This window comes from Carassius carassius, chromosome 4, assembly GCF_963082965.1.
Source record: "Carassius carassius chromosome 4, fCarCar2.1, whole genome shotgun sequence".
Lineage (NCBI taxonomy): Eukaryota > Metazoa > Chordata > Actinopteri > Cypriniformes > Cyprinidae > Carassius > Carassius carassius.
This window is the reverse complement of record NC_081758.1, coordinates 29,847,412-29,865,345: the sequence shown is the minus strand read 5'-3', so window position 1 is coordinate 29,865,345 and position 17,934 is coordinate 29,847,412. Positions and strand designations below refer to the sequence as shown.

Sequence of the window (17,934 nt, the reverse complement as noted above, 5' to 3'; positions counted from 1 at the left end):
TTCAGTAGCTATACTCAATACTGAGATCAGAAATGTTCAAAAAGCAATGTAGTATTGTTCCAAACCAGCAGAGCCTTGTTGTCCTAAAACTAAACTTTTAAAAGAAAAGAAAAAAGATCCTTGACCAGACTGAACCTCTTCTTCCTCTAAAGCTCTGGATGATGTGAAACAGAAAAGACATGTGTTGAATATGGAAAAGTGTTGGAAATGAAAACCAGCGAGGACAAATCCTGTGGAGCTGTCCCTCTTCATTAGCACTGTTCACTTGTATAAGAGTGTCAGCAGTGTTTGAGGCATTTCAAGATTACTAACATGTGCTCTCCAAGGATCACTTTCATCTGACTGGCTTCTAAGTCGCTCCGGTTTGACAAAGAGGCATCTGTTTGTGGAGGCGGAAAAGGTGCCAGCTAACCTACAGAAACAAGGTCTGGAAGCAGCAGGCAGTTAAAACCTCGGAGGGGGATATCTGTGTTGACACGGCTAAATATTACAGTAGGGACATGCAAACCAACTAGAGCGAGAAAACTACTAAAGTTTCTGTAAATATTGTACACTTTTCTGATTTTAAAAGCTTGTATAACTCAAGCCAGAGCGAGGCAAGAGTTTGTGGGTCATGTGACACGAATAGAGAGGAGGTTAACAGAAATCCAATCAGTTCCCCTTCTCCGCTGCCTATTTGCATGCAGACTTGAGAGACCGCTACAACTGTGGCCCCTGCAGCCACTGGCTGATAAACGCCAAGAAAATGTGTGAAAGTGAGGCATAAGAATGAGAAGTAGTGCAGGCTCAGAGAACTGGGCGTGCATACTGAAAAGATCCTTCACAAGAAGTGACAAAAACTCCTCAGGATCACTTCCATGGCAGTACACCCCAGCCCAGTCATCCACTCTATTGGCTGACTCTCTGAGGAGGGGCAAAACTTTGGTATGCACCTAATAAATGTATGTTTGCTACAATAAGACTTGTCTGATATGCTGGTAGACTATAAATGCCACAAACTAAATGATTTAAATGGACTCACCAACAATGTGAGTTGAATGGTGCAGTCAATTACAATGAAAAAGCCATCATTAGTCTAACTTTATTTTGCCTGTTAAACACAAATGTACCAGCTATGACAGGCAGAGGTCATTTACTGCACCTGCAGGCTGTGGTGGTGATTATGCAGACGTGAACGTGTGGGGAGGCATTATGATGCAGTGCAGGTGTGCTCTGAATGTCAGTATACTTCAGCATATAATCATATATATATGCATATAATTTTCATTAATGCATCCATGCTGAATAAAAGTATCAGTTCGTTGGGATTTCTTCTGAAATCAGTTATATTGGATGTCGCTGCATTATATTTATTATTTTCTTGAAAATGCCCAAATACTTACTTTACCTTCTATATTAATAGTGGAAAACACAAGAAATACTAGTTGGAAATGAGTTTCAGTACCAGATGATAGTAGATGAAGAGATGAATACACTACTAAGACTGCTAAAACTGGTTGAAATAATAATAATAATAAAAGTGTTTTTCATCATGTGATGTGATTAAATGCACATTAAAAGAGAAGAGAAGTTAGTCGGTTTTGCTGCTTGAGACACAGCATTTGATCCAAAGAAAACTGGAAAAGATGGCAAAAGATGACCAAGCTGGTCCAAGATTGGGCAAGAATTGATACCTGTGATGGCTTCAGCAAAGACAGGATCTAAGAGCTCTCCCTTGTACAGCCCATACAGAACGACTCTGTAGAAAGTACTTGGGGAGAGGTCAGTGACAGCCAGGCTGAACTCCTGGCTGGATAGTGTATGGTTCTGGCCATTAGATAAGTCATCTGGGCCAGATACTTCAACCAAAAAGCCCTCAACCTCTCCTCTGTCCAGCTCCCAGGACACACTGAAGCTGTCCCAGGACACATCAGAGATGGTGATGTTGCCCACCTGAGGCCTCTCTTCATCTGGATGACAAATAAATCAGAAGATAATTAATTTGGCAAGAAAAGGTACATATAGAAGGAGAACATCATAGGTAACGGTGACTGAACAGGTTTAGCTGATTTCTTAAAGCATTCTCTCTTTGATGGTCATTTTTATTTCTTGGATCCGAATGAATTGAAAAAAAAAAAGATCAGAAAACAAACAAAAGACATTTAGAAATCCACATCCAAGTTTCACATTATTCAAAACAATGCAAGCATTACTAGTAAAAGAATAACTGTCAGAAAATTGTAGTGACAAACTAATTTGCAGTCTTTTCTCTTGCAACCTATTAACATCCATGCACCAGCTTGCTGAAAAAGCTTTGGTATTAATGGCCCTGAGAAAAGCCATTAATTTTTGAAGGTCCTGCCTAGCCTGCCTGAGCAGAGGTACGCTGAACACTTCAAATATGGGAGACAGCCATGCAGTGTGGTGCATTGCAACCTTTAATTGAACATCACTGTGCATTGTCAGCATTCACAGGCAAAGAGGGGGCAGATAGCTAAGAAATGCACGGTGGGCTAACCATTATCCTGTCTATGCACATTCAAAAGGGCAGAAATGTGGCATGCAAATAGGAAGAGAGACAATGGGGATGAAGTGAATGACCTTCCCATGCTTAAGGGCCGGTTGTCGCTTTAGAAACCTGGAGATGAAACAATATGAAGCTGTCAAACAGCAAAACAACTCATTGATCATCTCGGTGAAATTTGGTGAAATTGATTCATTTTCCACAATTATCCAATTGAGTTCCCTCCAATGAAAGCGGCCCATGTATGTCTGAGGAATGGCCTTCACTGCACACATGCATCAATGGGAGGAGATAGAATAAAATAATGGCTTTATCACTGTGAGATCCTCAAGGGTGTTTGGATAAAGCCTTTTTTGTAAACATGCACACGTCACATTTACCGTTGTTTGGTGAATTTTCACAGGCAAATTTTTGCAAGCAAATTTTAATCATTTTAAAAGGTATCAATGTGGGAAATGTGTGTGAGGGTGAAAGATTTCCCTACAGAGATTTTGCAACGGGTTCAAACTGGTCTCAAGGATTTGCTGTGTTGACCAACAGAAAGCCTCTTGGTTTGAAAGTGACTTCTGTGTAAGTTTTCCTTCATGCTTTAAATAGCACTTTTGACAGTAGACTTTTTTGCCCACAAAATTTTGCTGAAATTTCACTTGACCATACATAAACAAAACATAACATAACTTTGTGCATGCATACTGTATGTGACTGTTTGCTCTCTCCTTTTTGGCCTGGTTTTGTCCTCATATGTTTCATTTGAAATGGTCTCAGTCATTAGGTCTCAATGTTACAAGCTGAAACTCTTATAATTATGCCAAGAAGCATTCAGTGAACAGAAGAAAGCCCAGATCTTAAGGTCTCCCTGCCCCCCACCTTCCCATTTCCATCGGGTCTGAGGGAAGTGTATGCCCATGTTTGTGTGCTGTATCTAAGGCCGATAATGGCTGCTGAAATAAATGCATTGGGATTATAGTACTGGTGAGTTCAGAGACAACATATTAACAGGCGGCTCAGCATGTGTCCTATTTATCAGTCCACCCCACAGTTCATTGTGGTCAAATCACACAAATCCAAAAGGGGAGTGGGCTCACTCTGACGATTATCACATGAATGAGCTTTCTGTGTGTGTGTGTGTGTGTGTGTGTGTGAGTGTGTGTGTTTGAGATCTTGAGAAACACTATATCTGTTGTCTTGTCTTGGCGACCAAAGCAAACAACTGATGTTATATTTTGTAGCTCCTTGGTATTAGTTAATGGTTATCCTGCAAGAACATTTTGGTAACAAAATTTTGGAAGTCAAATAAGTAACATCCTGTCCACAGAGATTTTGGCTTTCATTGGTTTTTCTCTAAAAAGAAAAATAAACCCACATGCTATAAATGAGAGCAGAAAAGAGAGATATAGGCTTCAGTTTCCAGTACATGGTGGCATACTGACAATATGAAGGTTTTGAGATTTTTATGGAAGTTTTCTCATGATACAAGCTACAAAATGTTTAATTCAAATTCACAGAACAAGAACTGCAGTATCTTCAAATTCCAAAAGAAATATTGACACTTAAAGGGGGAAAATAGCAAATATAATAAATTCCAGAGTTGCATTCAGATCCTCAGTGGCCTGCTGAATAAATGTTTATGGGTGGAAAAACAAATAGATTCAAATCATTTTTGAAAGCTTATTTTATGATTCAAACCAATACTGCATTTGTCACTCTAGAGGCAAAAGTAAAGGTGATGTGAAGATTCATTCTTAATATATAAATGAAAATGTAATGATGCATACTAACCTGTGGATGCTGACAGTGTGGCTGGTGCACTCATCTTTCTTCCTCTCTTGGCAGTAAGGCTAATGGTGTACAGCATGCCGGGATTCAGGTCAGTAAGGATGTATGTATTGTCAGTACCAGGAACCTCCAATTCAGTTTCTGTGCCATCCGCAGATTTGAACACCAGCTCATAGGTGTCGATTTTGGCGACCGGCCTCCTCCAAACCAGTGCCAATGTGGTCTCCGTGGTCTCACTTACTTCAAGGTCTTTGGGGGCATCAAGATCTAAGAGGACAGGGACATTACATTAAAGGACAAGTTCATTTATATAAAAAAAAGAACAATTCTGTCATCATTTACTTATCCTCATGTCACCCCAACCTGTATTTTTTCCGTTGAATACAACAGGAGAAACTTGGAGGTTTTGTTTCCCCATGCAATTACAATGAATGGGAATGGGAGCTTTTAAGCTTAAAGAAGAATGCAAAAGAACTATAAAAAATAAAAAAATAATTACTTATTTGTTATATTCAAAATCTTCTGAAGCTACTTTTGATAATCCAGGGGGCTGTTAACCATTGTAACCAGATGATTGAGTCATTGAGCTGAACTTAAGACCTGAACAAAACATTTAGACCTGTTTTGTGAACTGGATCACAATGATTCATTAAAATTATCCAATTCGAAAGAATTCAAAGAATGAATCATTTACAAATCTAACATGAATAAACCAAAAAGAGCTATGGTGGATGTCAATATTTTCAATTAATCAAAATTTGCATTATGGGTCTGGGGGTCACACAAAGTCTTTAGATGATTTGGATTTTTTTAAGATCCATGAGCACTTTGACAAGGTGCTTTTTTTGTCATTTTGGTACTTGACAGCCCCAGTTCTCATTCACTTTCACCATAAGAATCGTTTAACATTACATACCGTACAACTGGGCTTTATTGGCCTTTATAAGAGGAGAAAAGGGGAAAGATGAACACATTGAATGAAGTAAAACACATGTGAGTTAGAGACCATTGTCTTACCAGTCACAGCATTGGTCGTCGCAGGCAAACTCTCACGCTCTTCCTTTATTGATGTCACTCCCATTCCATACTCCGTCCCGGGCCTAAGGCCTAAGAAAGAGCCCAACAAATTCAATCCTCAAATCATTAGACAAAATGAAACCATTAATCTCACACTTTAGTTGTTTTTGGAAACTCTGTGGTAGGCAATTGTTTTTCGTACTTGCCACTGTATGGTTTCAATTTCATCTGCATGCCATATAAATCTAATGTCTTTCATTGGCCCCATCAAAGAGCTTCTCCACAGGCCAGAAACAATATTTACCATCGTGCAAGTGATTCTCAGATCCCCTTAGCCCAAATCCCACACTTTACCCCTCTTAATGGCTGTATTGGCTCCTGCAGAGGTCACTGTGCAGGAGTCCTCCAGCATGAAATTAGGCCTAATGCAGAGGAAGCTCATTATCAATAAAATCACAGGCGTGACAGCAATTACAGATAATAACTGTGTGAAAGAGACAACTAGTGATATGTGTGTGTGTGTCTGTGAGAGAGAGAGAGAGAGAGAGAGAGAGAGAGAGACTCTGCATTATTTAGCCGAACAGATCGTCCGCCTTATTTACAGGGAACAGGGCTCCCAAGGACAAAGGAGTAAACCAGACAAAGAATCTATTTTCCATTTTGAATATATTTTTTCTCCCAGCCATGATAATCCCTGCTTGTGGTAACACATGGTTGTAGAGAATAAGAATTAGCACAGGAGATTGCCTCAAAGCACAAGTGTATAATAGAAGGGCTGCTGCGACCAAGAAATCCTCTGCTTTCCCATTTTGACTGGGATTTTCACATTGAAGCACCAGTGTTACTTCATTTAAGGCATCAATAAGGCATTACCAACAAAAAGGATAGCATCTCATTCCCTTTTAGTCATGTAAACGTTACACATTACTAAAACAAATGCACTCATTTAGAAATAAAGTGTTACTAGGTACAAAAAAATAAATAAATAAATAAACATTTGTAGCTCTGACATTTAAAATTTAGGACAATTATGAATTAGTCTAGTTCTGTTCTACAGTGGGATTCCAATTGTTTAAATGCTTTTTGAAAATTACTTCACAATTCAACACCTGAGAACTACATTTCTAATTTCAAGAGGGTACAAATGGCTTGAAAGTGCAGATGGATCTTTTTCAAGTATTAAAATAAAAATAAACTGCATTTCCTGAAAACTGCAGTGTTTGATGCACACTGCATCTGAGCCTAATTTTATTCCACTTTTCAAACATAGTTTTTGATATCTATGATCTGTTTGTAATTCATGTGGTTTGTGATTTCTGGAGAGGAATTATTGTGTAATTCAAATTGGCCTCTCACCAGTGATTTTAGCCTGAGTGGTGTCTTGCGGGCCGCTGGGGAAGACCAGTTCTCCATGCTCCCCTCCAGAAAGTGGGCCATATTTGACCCGGTAATTGAGGACATTGGCTCTGCTGTTTTTCCACTCCAGAGTTATGCTCTCATCTGTCTGTTCAGCTGCCTTGAGGTGCTTTGGGGCATCAAGGTCTGAAACAACATGTCATGAAAGAACATGTGCCAACATGTGGATGAAAGAAAATACTTTCTGTAGTCGTACAGTTATCCTTCAGGAAAAGACAAATAAAATGTATGTAAAAGTACAACACACAATTATCAATAGACTTGCTAAAGCAGACAGAATTTTCACTTTAAGCTTCTGAAATGACTTCTAATTGTTGAAAAGAGGTTGTACCTGTTGTGAAGGTCTCATAGATTGGAAAGCTGGTCATCTCTCCCCTGCGGGCCATGAGAGAGACCTCATACTCTGTGTCAGGGTACAGTTCAGCCAGATGGTACTGTGTATCCATGGAGGAAAGCTTGATTGTTTTCCTGTTTGAGGAATCTGTGTTTGGGCCATAGGACACAGAGATGGCATCCACCTGAGCGACAGGCTGAAACCAGGTGATAAGGGCTGTAGTGTCTGTCACATCACGCACATCCACCTGGCTGGGAGCATCAATCACTGTGGATGAGAGGAGAGGTTTGTGACAGCTGGGGAAAAAAAGCAACAAAATGGGAACATTCATACAAGCAGATGAGCTGAAAACAGCTGCTATACAGTTTTTGATGTTAAGAACCTCTAAATATGATGATCACTCTCCTAAAATATATATATATTTTACAGAAAAAGACCCATTTATACTATGTAAGAAAAATATTAAACAAGCTATTATTCATTTAATTTTCCTAAATTTAAGAATTGCTTTTCATATTGTCATTGTGCTGAATAAAAATAAATAAATAGTAAAATAGTAAACAAAATAAAACATAACTAAAACGTTGCAAATAAAAGTTCTTAATAAAGAACTTTTTTGCAAATAAAAGGGATATATATATATATATATATATATATATATATATATATATATATATATATAAATGTATCCCTACATTTTATCTGCACACCTGTTTCTCTAAAACTAAAAACAGTAAAAGTAAATTAGCTGCTTAGGCCCTTATTTTCATGGGAAATCTGTTTGTTAGATTAGGAAATGTGCTGAGAGCTCATACTTATGTGAACTTAAGATAACATAGAGGAACTGCATGCAGCTTAGAGTAGATTTGTGCATGTGAGATGCTCCAATGGACTAGTTATCTCACAGGAGGACAGCTTCTCATGTTGCTGAGTGGTGCTTCCCACACACAGAGATTGAGGGAGAGAACTCACTTTGAGCAATTAGTCCCCCTTTAATGCAAATCCTATGTTGAAGAAATGGAGTAGATGGAGCGTTAGAGACATGCTGGGAGACTTTTTAAAACATTTGTAAGACAGCAAAAACAGCCTGTCATGAAGGGAAACTCTGGTTACTTGCACTGACAGCATAAGAAATATCACAATGGTAAAAGGTTTTTCAAGTATAACTTTTGAGAGGAAAGCCTTATCCGACAATCATATCATTTGGTCAAAGAGAATAAAAAAGCTTGTAATGCTCTTTTCTGTAACTACAGTATTATGCAGATCATGTGGTGTGATACAAAAATTTTAATATTATTTAGAATGTTACTTTAGTTTGATACTGATTTATGAAGGTGACAGACTCATATGAGAAAAATATACTAAAAACTATCATATTATTATTCCATATCATCATTACTAAGACCTTAAATTAAGATGATAACTAGATGTGTTTAAATATTTAGTAATATTGTTAAATATTATTATTATAACTGTTTTCTATTTTAATGTATTTTAAAATGTAATTTATCTCTGTAATTAAAGCTGAATTTTCAGCATTCATTTCTCTAATCTGATCACTTGATATTTCAGAAATCATTCTAATTATGCTGATTTTGCACTTTAGGATTATTGGATGAAGAGAAATTCCAAAAGAAAAGTATTTCATTGAAAAATAAAACTTAATGTAAAAGTTTTTACTGTCACTTTTGATCAGTGGCGTGCCCTTTTTAGTTCCCTTTCGGTCCAATCTAGGTCCAATCCCAAAAGAGAATGTGCCCTTGCCATGCCACTACTCCCCTGCCCCTCCAGAGTTCTGTCTGCACCACTGCTTTCACATTCTTGCTGAATAATAGTATTAATTTCTTTCAAAAAACAAAAACAAAAACAAAAAAATAAACATCTTACTGCTCCCAAACTTCAGAATAGTAGCGTATATTTTAGCTGGTGTGGTGGTGGTGCAAAATAAGGTCTTTAGAAATGCTCAGCCGCTCACTGCACTGCAAATATCTGACAATTAACATAAACCGCTGACTGCTCTTTCTAATTTCAGGTAAAACATCCTGTCTCTTTAAAGAAAATTATAATAATAATTCAAGAAATTCCAGAAAAAAAGCAGACTGGTCATGGCCGCTACTTAAATACTGTTGATAACTGCTTACTTGTGACCACATTCTTGCTGGCTGGGGGTCCACGGGTGTTGTTCTTTACAACCTCAAGCTTGACTTCATACTCTTGTCCAGGTCCAAGACCAGACTGCTCAAAGGTGGTCTCAGGAGGGGTGAGAGAGTTCAAAATCTCTCCATCTTCTTCTTTCTGCCACACAAAAACAGATTTTTTTTTGAATTGGTGAATATATTAAATCTAATAACAGATCGCTGGTCAAAGGTTCTGCTGGTTAATAAAAGAGCACCACAAATCATCAAAGAAACAACCCCAGGAAAACAAAACCAAGCTCCCATGAACTACGGGGTAATGAAAGGGTGTCCTGAGAGTAAACACTTTGGTCTATTAGCTGATTCTACTTGGGTGAGTGTTTTAATTCACAGTGAGAGTTATTCTGGCACTGACATCTCTAAACTGTGAATGCGTGAATGAGACTGCCAAGCTGTGTTTTGAAAGAGGGATGTAGGGGAGGTTTGCATGTTCTAATGGAGCTGTTTTTTGGAGTTTGCATAAGCCCTTGAGAAAGAAAATCAAGCATTACAGAGACAATAACAGTTTTGTGGCACATGGTCATGCATGCTGTTGCCAGGAGCTTCTTAGAGGGTTTTGTCTTGACTTCTTGACAGTAGCTTTTTGCTTAGTGGCACCACTCAGCTATTTTCCACTGGGTGCCTTTTGAGCTTCTCATTTTTAACTATTACTTGCAAACAGAGGGGTCCTTTTATATTATATATTTTAGGAAAAAATATGAGGGTAAAGATAGACTTTAAGATCATAGCCACCCTAGAGACTTGTGGAAGATGCCAGTACACTCACTGTGTTTCTGAAGATGAGGTTCCAGCCATCAAACGGGATGTTCAAGGGGTCCCACTCCACCTCCACTGAGGTCTCTCTAACTGATTTGAATTTCAGACCCTCGGGTTCAGGAAGATCTGATTGTAGGATATAAAGCAGTTTAGCAAAATATACTCAGTACAGAATAACAAGTAATTTTCAAGAATAATAACTAAAGTATGACAATGGGTGACTCACGTGTGGCTATTCTGGCACTGACAGGGACACTCATCTTGCTGTTCAGGACAGCAAATACACTGATTAGGTACTCTATGCCAGGCTCAAGCTCCCTAATAGTGGCTGTCTTCTTTTCACCAGAGACTCTCATTTCCATCTCCAAGCCACCAGGAGCCGTAGGCACATAGGTGATAAGATACTCCGTCACAAGCATCTCATTGACCCAGGCAAGGTCCACTGTTTCTGGATCGACCTCAGTCACAGTCAGGTCTCTGGGTGGGGAGACTGTGGTTTGAAATGTCAAATTATTGACTTAATATTAGTTAAGAACCTCTGAATAAAAGCGGAACATGCAGGACATTTCCTTTATATTGAATAGTTCACTTCTTTCTATGCCAGATGAATGTGCACGGACAACTAAACAAACTTGTTATAGATAGATTTCCTAAAACAATGTGGCTCTATGGTGCTGTTAACACATTTCCTGTCATAGCAACACTCAGCCAATGACACAAATTTAGGGCATAACTACTGGTTAGTCTGACCAATAGCAGACAGGGAGGATAGTTTGGGAAACCTGTTTGAAACAGTTGTTTGTACAGTTGATGGATGATGCCACTGATGTTATCCTAGTGATGTCAAAATTATTAATTTTGGCTGACAGGAAACTCATACAAATAATTGAAATAATGGTTTGATGATCTTTTTTGATCATTTATTGAGCCATTTATTCATAATTAATTTGGTAGAATAGAATAGACTAGGATTTGCATTTCTCAAAGACAATTTGAAGTGCTCACAAAGAAACTGTACATTTGGCATTTCTATATTTGCTTATTGTTATTCAAATAGTTCATATTGTGATTTTGTAAAAATCACAAAAGACTTGCTTTTCCTTTCGAGAAAGTATAACAGCCATAAAAGTGTAAGTATAACCTACACATATGCAGTGTTACATATGCTAGTGTAAATTATAGTGACTTACTTTCAGAGCACTCGTCGCCAGTGAAGCCTAAATCACATATGCACATTCCATTCAGACACTGGCCTTGGTCATTACAGTTTGCTGGGCATGTCAGAACAGAGCAGTCTTCACCGGTGTACCCCTCAAAGCAGACACACTTTCCATCTTCACAGTAGCCACGGTCCAGGCAGTTATTGGGACACGTCTTTGTACCACAGTCCTCCCCAGTGAATCCAATGTTACAAACACATTGACCATTTACACAACGTCCTCGGTTATGGCAGTCACTGGGACAAGTCAACTCGCTGCAGTCATGGCCTGTAAAACCAGCATGGCAAACACACTTGCCATCCACGCACTGTCCACGCTCATGGCAGTCATTGGGACAGGTTTTGATGCTGCAATCCTCTCCAGCAAAACCATCACGGCAAATGCACTTGCCATCTACACACTGTCCACGTCCATGGCAGTCATGGGGACAGGTCTTGATGCCACAATGTTCTCCAGCAAAGCCATTTTGGCAAACACATTTGCCGTCTACACAATGTCCGCGTCCATGGCAGTCATGGGGACAGGTCTTGATGCCACAGTGTTCTCCAGCAAAGCCATTATGGCAAACGCATTTGCCATCTACACACTTTCCATGTCCATGGCAGTCATGGGGACAGGTCTTGATGCTGCAGTCTTCTCCAGTAAAGCCCATTTTGCAAAAGCACTTCCCGTTGACACATCGGCCATGATCATGACAGTTATTGGGGCAAGAAAGCTCAGAGCAGTCATCACCTCCATAGCCAACTTCACAAATACACTCACCATTTACGCACTGTCCCCTGTCATTGCAGTTGTCAGGGCAGGAAAGAATGCTGCAGTCCTCGCCCTCGAACCCAGGGTCACAAATACACTTCCCATTGAAGCAGTGCCCTCTCTGACTGCAGTCATTGAGACAGGTTAGCTTGGAGCAGTCATCTCCGCTGTAGCCAATGTTGCAGACACACTGTCCATTGACACATCTGCCATGGTGGTTGCAGTTTTTGGGGCAGGTAAGTTCCCCACAGTCTTCCCCAGTAAAACCCTCTTCACAGTAGCAGGTTCCATTGTCACAGCGGCCACGGTCAAAGCAGTCGTTGGGACAGATGAGTTCGGAGCAGTCAAAGCCCGTCCAAGGCTCTTCACATACACATTCGTCATCCACACAGCGCCCCCTGCCAAGGCAGTTGTTTAGGCAGTTGGTCAGACTGCAGTCCTCACCTATAAAGCCCTCTGCACATATGCAAGCTCCGTCTATACATTCTCCATTCTCACCGCAATCCACAGGGCACAGCTCGATGCTGCAGTCCTCACCATTGAAGCCCTCGAAGCAGACACACTTGCCGTCTTTACAACGGCCTTGATCCTGGCAAAAGTTTGGGCATTCTGGCTCAGAGCAGTTGACTCCCTTCCAACCGGGCTCACACACACAGCTGCAGGTCTCAGTGCTGTAGTTGCCACGGCCACTGCAGTAGGGTTTTGTTGTGACTTCACCTGCTAAAAAGGTTTTTAGTCATTTTTGGCTTATGCTGAGAAACACTTTCATGCTGGTTTAGACAGGAATGGGAATTGTACAGAACTGAACAATTCCTTAATGATTTCATGAACATTTCTGTAAGTATTTTTGAAGAATAAGATAAATGCAATCAAATATCTGCCATTTGACTTCAATATCAAAATACATAATGTGTGTTTCTAACTGATCATTTTAACTTAATTAAAAGTTTTGTTTACTTTGAATAAATTAGCAATGAGGCTAAGCCTCCTAATGGACTACCTAAGTATTTATGTAATATTTGTTCTCACCTGTAACCTGAGCACCACAGCAGCCTGTTCCACTGGTGCACTGCTCTCTAAGACTGGATACCTTTGCCTCCAGCATTTCCAGTCTGTTCAGAAGATCCTTCAGGTCAGGCATGTGGTTATCACAACTACAAGCTTGCTTGGGAATGTTAATCCTATGCGTAAAAACTATTTGATTCTCTCCATCCGTGGTGTGTTCTATGTGTTGGTCAGACTGCAGATTGGGCGATTTTGGCTTCAATGGTGTTGTTCCAGGTGAATCCAAGTCCACAGAGCACAGGGATCCAGAAGGAACATTGATGTTGTATACATGGTTAAAAACCACAGGTTGATCAGGGCTTGGGAGGGTCAAGTTCTCAGTGGTTGGTGACAGATATTCTCTTCTGTGTCTAAGTACTCTTTTCACCAGGCCAGCACTAGATAGATGAACTAACATGGCTACTGCCACACAGGCCAGTAGCAGGCCTTGCATCCCCATGATGATTTGTTCCTTGACTCTTCCTACTGGTGTGATTGTTCAAACTGTTTTAAGATACTGGAGATGTGGGTTTAATCCTGCAAAATGGAATTAGAGCAGTCACTCATACTGCTTTTACACATTTCTTTCTAATGCATATTCAGGTGTGGACTAGAAAGCCAGTGTCAAAATGCAAGTCCTTGAAAAATGGAAAAGGAAACATAAATCAATCAATCAATAATGAAAAATCCAGTCATTTAACGAATTTTAAATACATTAAAGGATAATTCTAATGCTTACACAACATTTCTAAAGCACAATTTAAAACTAGAGACAAAATAAATATTAATTTAAATAAATTAATAAATCTTAAAATATGAATGTTTAACCAATATTACAAATAGAATAATATGATGAATTAAAAATAAAAACTAAGGTATATAGTGTTTTTGTATCATAGACTTTGAACAGAAAATCCTGACAAAAGAAAAAGGAAAATTAAATGCTTTAATCCTCAACTCGTATGTACTTTCAAACCAGAATGAATTATATTCAACTAAAGTAAACCATATCACACTAGGGAGTGTTCATATTCAGAATAAAACATAAAATAAAAAAAAATTAAGCATGCATGCCAGTCAGCAACACTGGAGTATAGACAGACACTAAGTACAACTCAGGTTATGGTTGCCTTGGTATCCAGAAAGATCATCTCTGGCCAATAAAAGTAAGGCAAACTTCAGCTCAGGAGCGAGAGCTCCAGCAGTGTTTCCTATGACAGGCTGCCATGACACACAGCAGGTAACACCTGAGTCTGAGGAGCGTACTCTCCTCTCTGACGCTCTGCCCACAGCTCATGCTGACAGATTAATACTCGCGCGGAGGAGACCATCTGCAGCGCTTCCGCTAGTGTGGGTGTTCAGAGTTCACACTTCTCATAAAAGTTAGCATTCTTGGACCATTCTCCAGACAGCAGCAGAGTTTTTCTTTAAAACACAACACTTTTCTAATTAAAATAAGTTAGAAGTACAGTTTTTGCAGTGCTCAGGAGGCTTGTCACTTACTAAGTGCATTGGTCTGTTAAAAATTTCATTCAAATAAAATGGCTGTAATAGCTTATCAAGCATGTTACTGTTCTGTATTGTGGAGTGTAATAGGAAGATTGAGGATGTCTGTGTTTAAACAGTCCTGATGAGATTATATGGTCACATACTTGGCAACTACAGGATTGCAGATTCAGATTCTATATTTTCCATATAGCTGTTTTCCTGAATGTTATGAAAAACAAATGGGATGTTTTAGAAACAATCTTTATATTTTGAAGTACTGAATTTGACATGAGATAGATAACTAAAAATTTTTTTTATCAATTTATAATTTTGAAAATATTTTGATGATTTCGTTTGTGCATTAAATGAAAGTCAGTTTGGTCAAAAACAACACTGACTTGACCCCACTGACTTTAGAGACTACATGAGTGTGAGCGACGTGACGTTCAGCCAAGTATGGTGACCCATACTCAGAATTCATGCTCTGCATTTAACCCATCCAAAGTGCACACACACAGCAGTGGGCAGCCATTTATACTGCAGCAGTTTGGGGTTCAGTGCCTTGCTCAAAGGCACGTAAGTCAGGATATTGTCAGCCTGGGACTTGAACCCACAACCCTAGTGTTAGAAGTCATACTCTCTAACCACTAGGCCAAGACTTCCCTGAAGTAAACTAATATCAAACTAAACTAAGATTTTGGAAAATACCGTCTTTGTGTTCTACTGAAGAAAGATAGCAAACAGTTTTGGAATGATGTAAGGGTAAATACCGTATTTTCCGGACTATAAGTCGCACTTTTTTCATAGTTTGGCTGGTCCTGCGACTTATAGTCAGTTGCAACTTATTTATCAAAATTTATTTGACATGAACCGAGAGAAAAGAACCAATTACCGTATTTTTCGGACTATAAGTCGCATACAGCCGCGAGAGGGCGCTCTATGTTTTCAGTGTAGACTACAGGAGAACTAAGCAGCATAGAGCGCCCTCTCGCGGCTGTAGACGGTAATGTTTTCTCTTGGTTCTTGGTTCTAAATAAATGCGACTTATAGTCCAGTGCGACTTATATATGTTTTTTCCTCATCATGACTTTCGTCATGATTCCTCATTTTTGGACTGATGCGACTTATACTCAGGTGCGACTTATAGTCCGAAAAATACGGTAAATGATGACAAGTGAGCTCCAGTGAGAGGGATCCCACGGCTGCTGCCGTCCATCCCTGATTAGACAGACAGGGATGAATGCTTCTGTGATGGAGCACTTGAGGGGGGCTCTATGATGGGAGACTCCAATCTGGACCCTCGGGGGTTAAGAGGACCTACTCTGCTCCTGTTCCTCACATCTATACCCTGGGATTAAATCAGCAAAATAAGCGAAAAATTGCTTTGAGTCGCTTTGCGGTTTTAGTCCTGGATGGGTAACTGGCTTTTTCACTTTAAAAACCTGGCTTGTTGCCACAAGAATCGAAGAAAGAAAATGACTTTGAAGGAGCAAGCTGATCTTTATGTCTGCATTTGCCCTTACACCCTTAACCCCTGGGGAAGGGTGGACTGTAAATGATTGAAACTGGCTTTGTGGCAACAATGATGGATATGCTTGACTATTAAATAATTAGCAGTTATTATCACTAGATTGGAAGAGATTTCTTCATTTTATTTTTTTCTTTAATGCATTTTGAACAGCGAAAATTAGACAAAGGCAGTCTCTTTTATTAGAGCTCCATCAATACAGTGCTGATCTCAGAGCAGTATGCTAATGCTGCTGCTAACTGGCACTTTCAGATAAACCAGACACAATGTGACTGCTGCTTTCTCATGCCAGGTCTATTTTTTTTTACATTGTTACTTTCTCAGACACTGGCTGGGCCAGTTGGCTTCCATGTGTCTAATGTGAGAGGAATTTTAATGGTGGGGTGAACCTGCTGGCACACATATTTAGTGCCAGTGATCTAAATTGGTCCTGCACTAAGTGTTGAATGCTGACTAGAGCATTTGAAAGGCAGAATATCTCACACAGAGAGCAGATGACTCTTCTAAGTCATAAATTATAGTGAAAACGATTAAAACGATTTTTCCACAACACCAATGTGCCACAAACAAATTAGCTTACTTGCGGTTTAAATTAGAAGTTTGTAGCCATTTATAATTGAGGAATTAGCAAGTTGGCAGTTTGGGACTGTGGCATAATTAGCTGTGATCAAATGTATACTACAAAGACATAAAACGTTAAAGGAATATGCCAAAAACCAGTTTACAAGGTACAAAACACATTATTATTGTAAAGTGGATGGGAATTAACACGTTAACACGTTTTTTTAGATGACAACTGTTAATGTTATAGAATCTGGAAAAGTAAATAAAGAAGAAAAGAAAAGAAAAGAAAAGAAAAGAAAACATGCATTCCTGTCTTTAGAAGGCTGATGGGGTGGTGAATGGTTAATGGTAAACCAACCAAAAAAGGGTTGATTTTACAGTTCATCGTTCAGTTTCATATTCAATGATTAGAGATGACATTATCCACAGTCTGTTGAACAGAAGGGAAGTACAATTCTTCCTCAGTTGATATCTATGAAATCATCAAGCACACTCAGTTTTGTAGGTCACCCATGACAGAAAGCACTGCCTTCATTGGGACGCAGCCTTAATATGGGTCAGCTGCAGTAGTGAATGAACTTGTATTGTCTAGACTCTATTCACCTTAAAAGATGTCATAAAATGCCCTGACAGTTTATTTAATACTGGAAGGAGTCAGTGATGAAGACTCCCAGAGGAATGCTGTACACACTGTATCATTCCTCCACCAGTGAAGGTCAAACTTTATTAAAAATTAATACAAAGAAATTGAGTAAATATTTCTTAATTGAGCAATTGATTGACCCAAAAGACCCCAAAATTCTGATTAATCATAATTAAAAACATTACAATTATGTGTAAGCTGTCATTAAGACCTTATCAACTGCATGGTTTTCCAAGGTCATAATCAGGCAGCACAATGAAGCAGCTCATAATCATCCAACACATAGATGGATTTCCAGACCAGCTCATAACGCTGTTCAATGGTGTGTGTTCTCGGATCGATGGCAAAGCATACAGCCACTGTTATTGCTTCATAAATGGATTTGTAAGTCATTGCCTTCCTGAGCAATGCTCATGTAGCAGGAATGGCTCAATTGACCATTAGACAGTTTTATTCTGTACTTTCTTTCTATAGTTTTGGAATTCTTCTTCTCTCTTACTGATATTTTTCATCTCTCTGACATCCTGTTAGTTTTTAGAATGTGATGTGAATGCAGGATTTGCATGTTGACTGTCCACTGTCCTCAAACAAGCTGACAATTGTCTATAGCTAAATACTCTATTTTGCTTGGCTTGTCTGTGCTTTAGAAGGAATTCATTCATGGCTTGCAGTAGGTTTACTGAACAGATTCAAACAA

At 39.2% G+C, this 17,934-nt stretch overlaps 1 protein-coding gene across 7 annotated transcripts in view; it reads right to left on the bottom strand.

Annotated features, from left to right (window-relative positions):
* LOC132139729 (tenascin-like) overlaps window positions 1-17,934 on the bottom strand; it is a 60,371-nt gene that overhangs the window by 8,742 nt on the left and 33,695 nt on the right. For 4 of the 7 annotated variants that reach the window (XM_059548308.1, XM_059548309.1, XM_059548311.1 and 1 more), the window contains exons 2-11: window positions 13,000-13,551; window positions 11,188-12,690; window positions 10,224-10,487; window positions 10,008-10,123; window positions 9,188-9,341; window positions 7,044-7,313; window positions 6,653-6,838; window positions 5,297-5,386; window positions 4,283-4,546; window positions 1,674-1,949 (exon numbers count right to left, since the gene is read on the bottom strand). In XM_059548308.1, the coding sequence (XP_059404291.1) occupies window positions 1,674-1,949; window positions 4,283-4,546; window positions 5,297-5,386; window positions 6,653-6,838; window positions 7,044-7,313; window positions 9,188-9,341; window positions 10,008-10,123; window positions 10,224-10,487; window positions 11,188-12,690; window positions 13,000-13,474 (3,598 nt within the window). In that variant the 5' untranslated portion in view covers window positions 13,475-13,551. The remainder of the gene's footprint in view (window positions 1-1,673; window positions 1,950-4,282; window positions 4,547-5,296; window positions 5,387-6,652; window positions 6,839-7,043; window positions 7,314-9,187; window positions 9,342-10,007; window positions 10,124-10,223; window positions 10,488-11,187; window positions 12,691-12,999; window positions 13,552-17,934) is intronic. The other 3 variants (XM_059548312.1, XM_059548313.1, XM_059548310.1) reach the window with 2 other exon arrangements.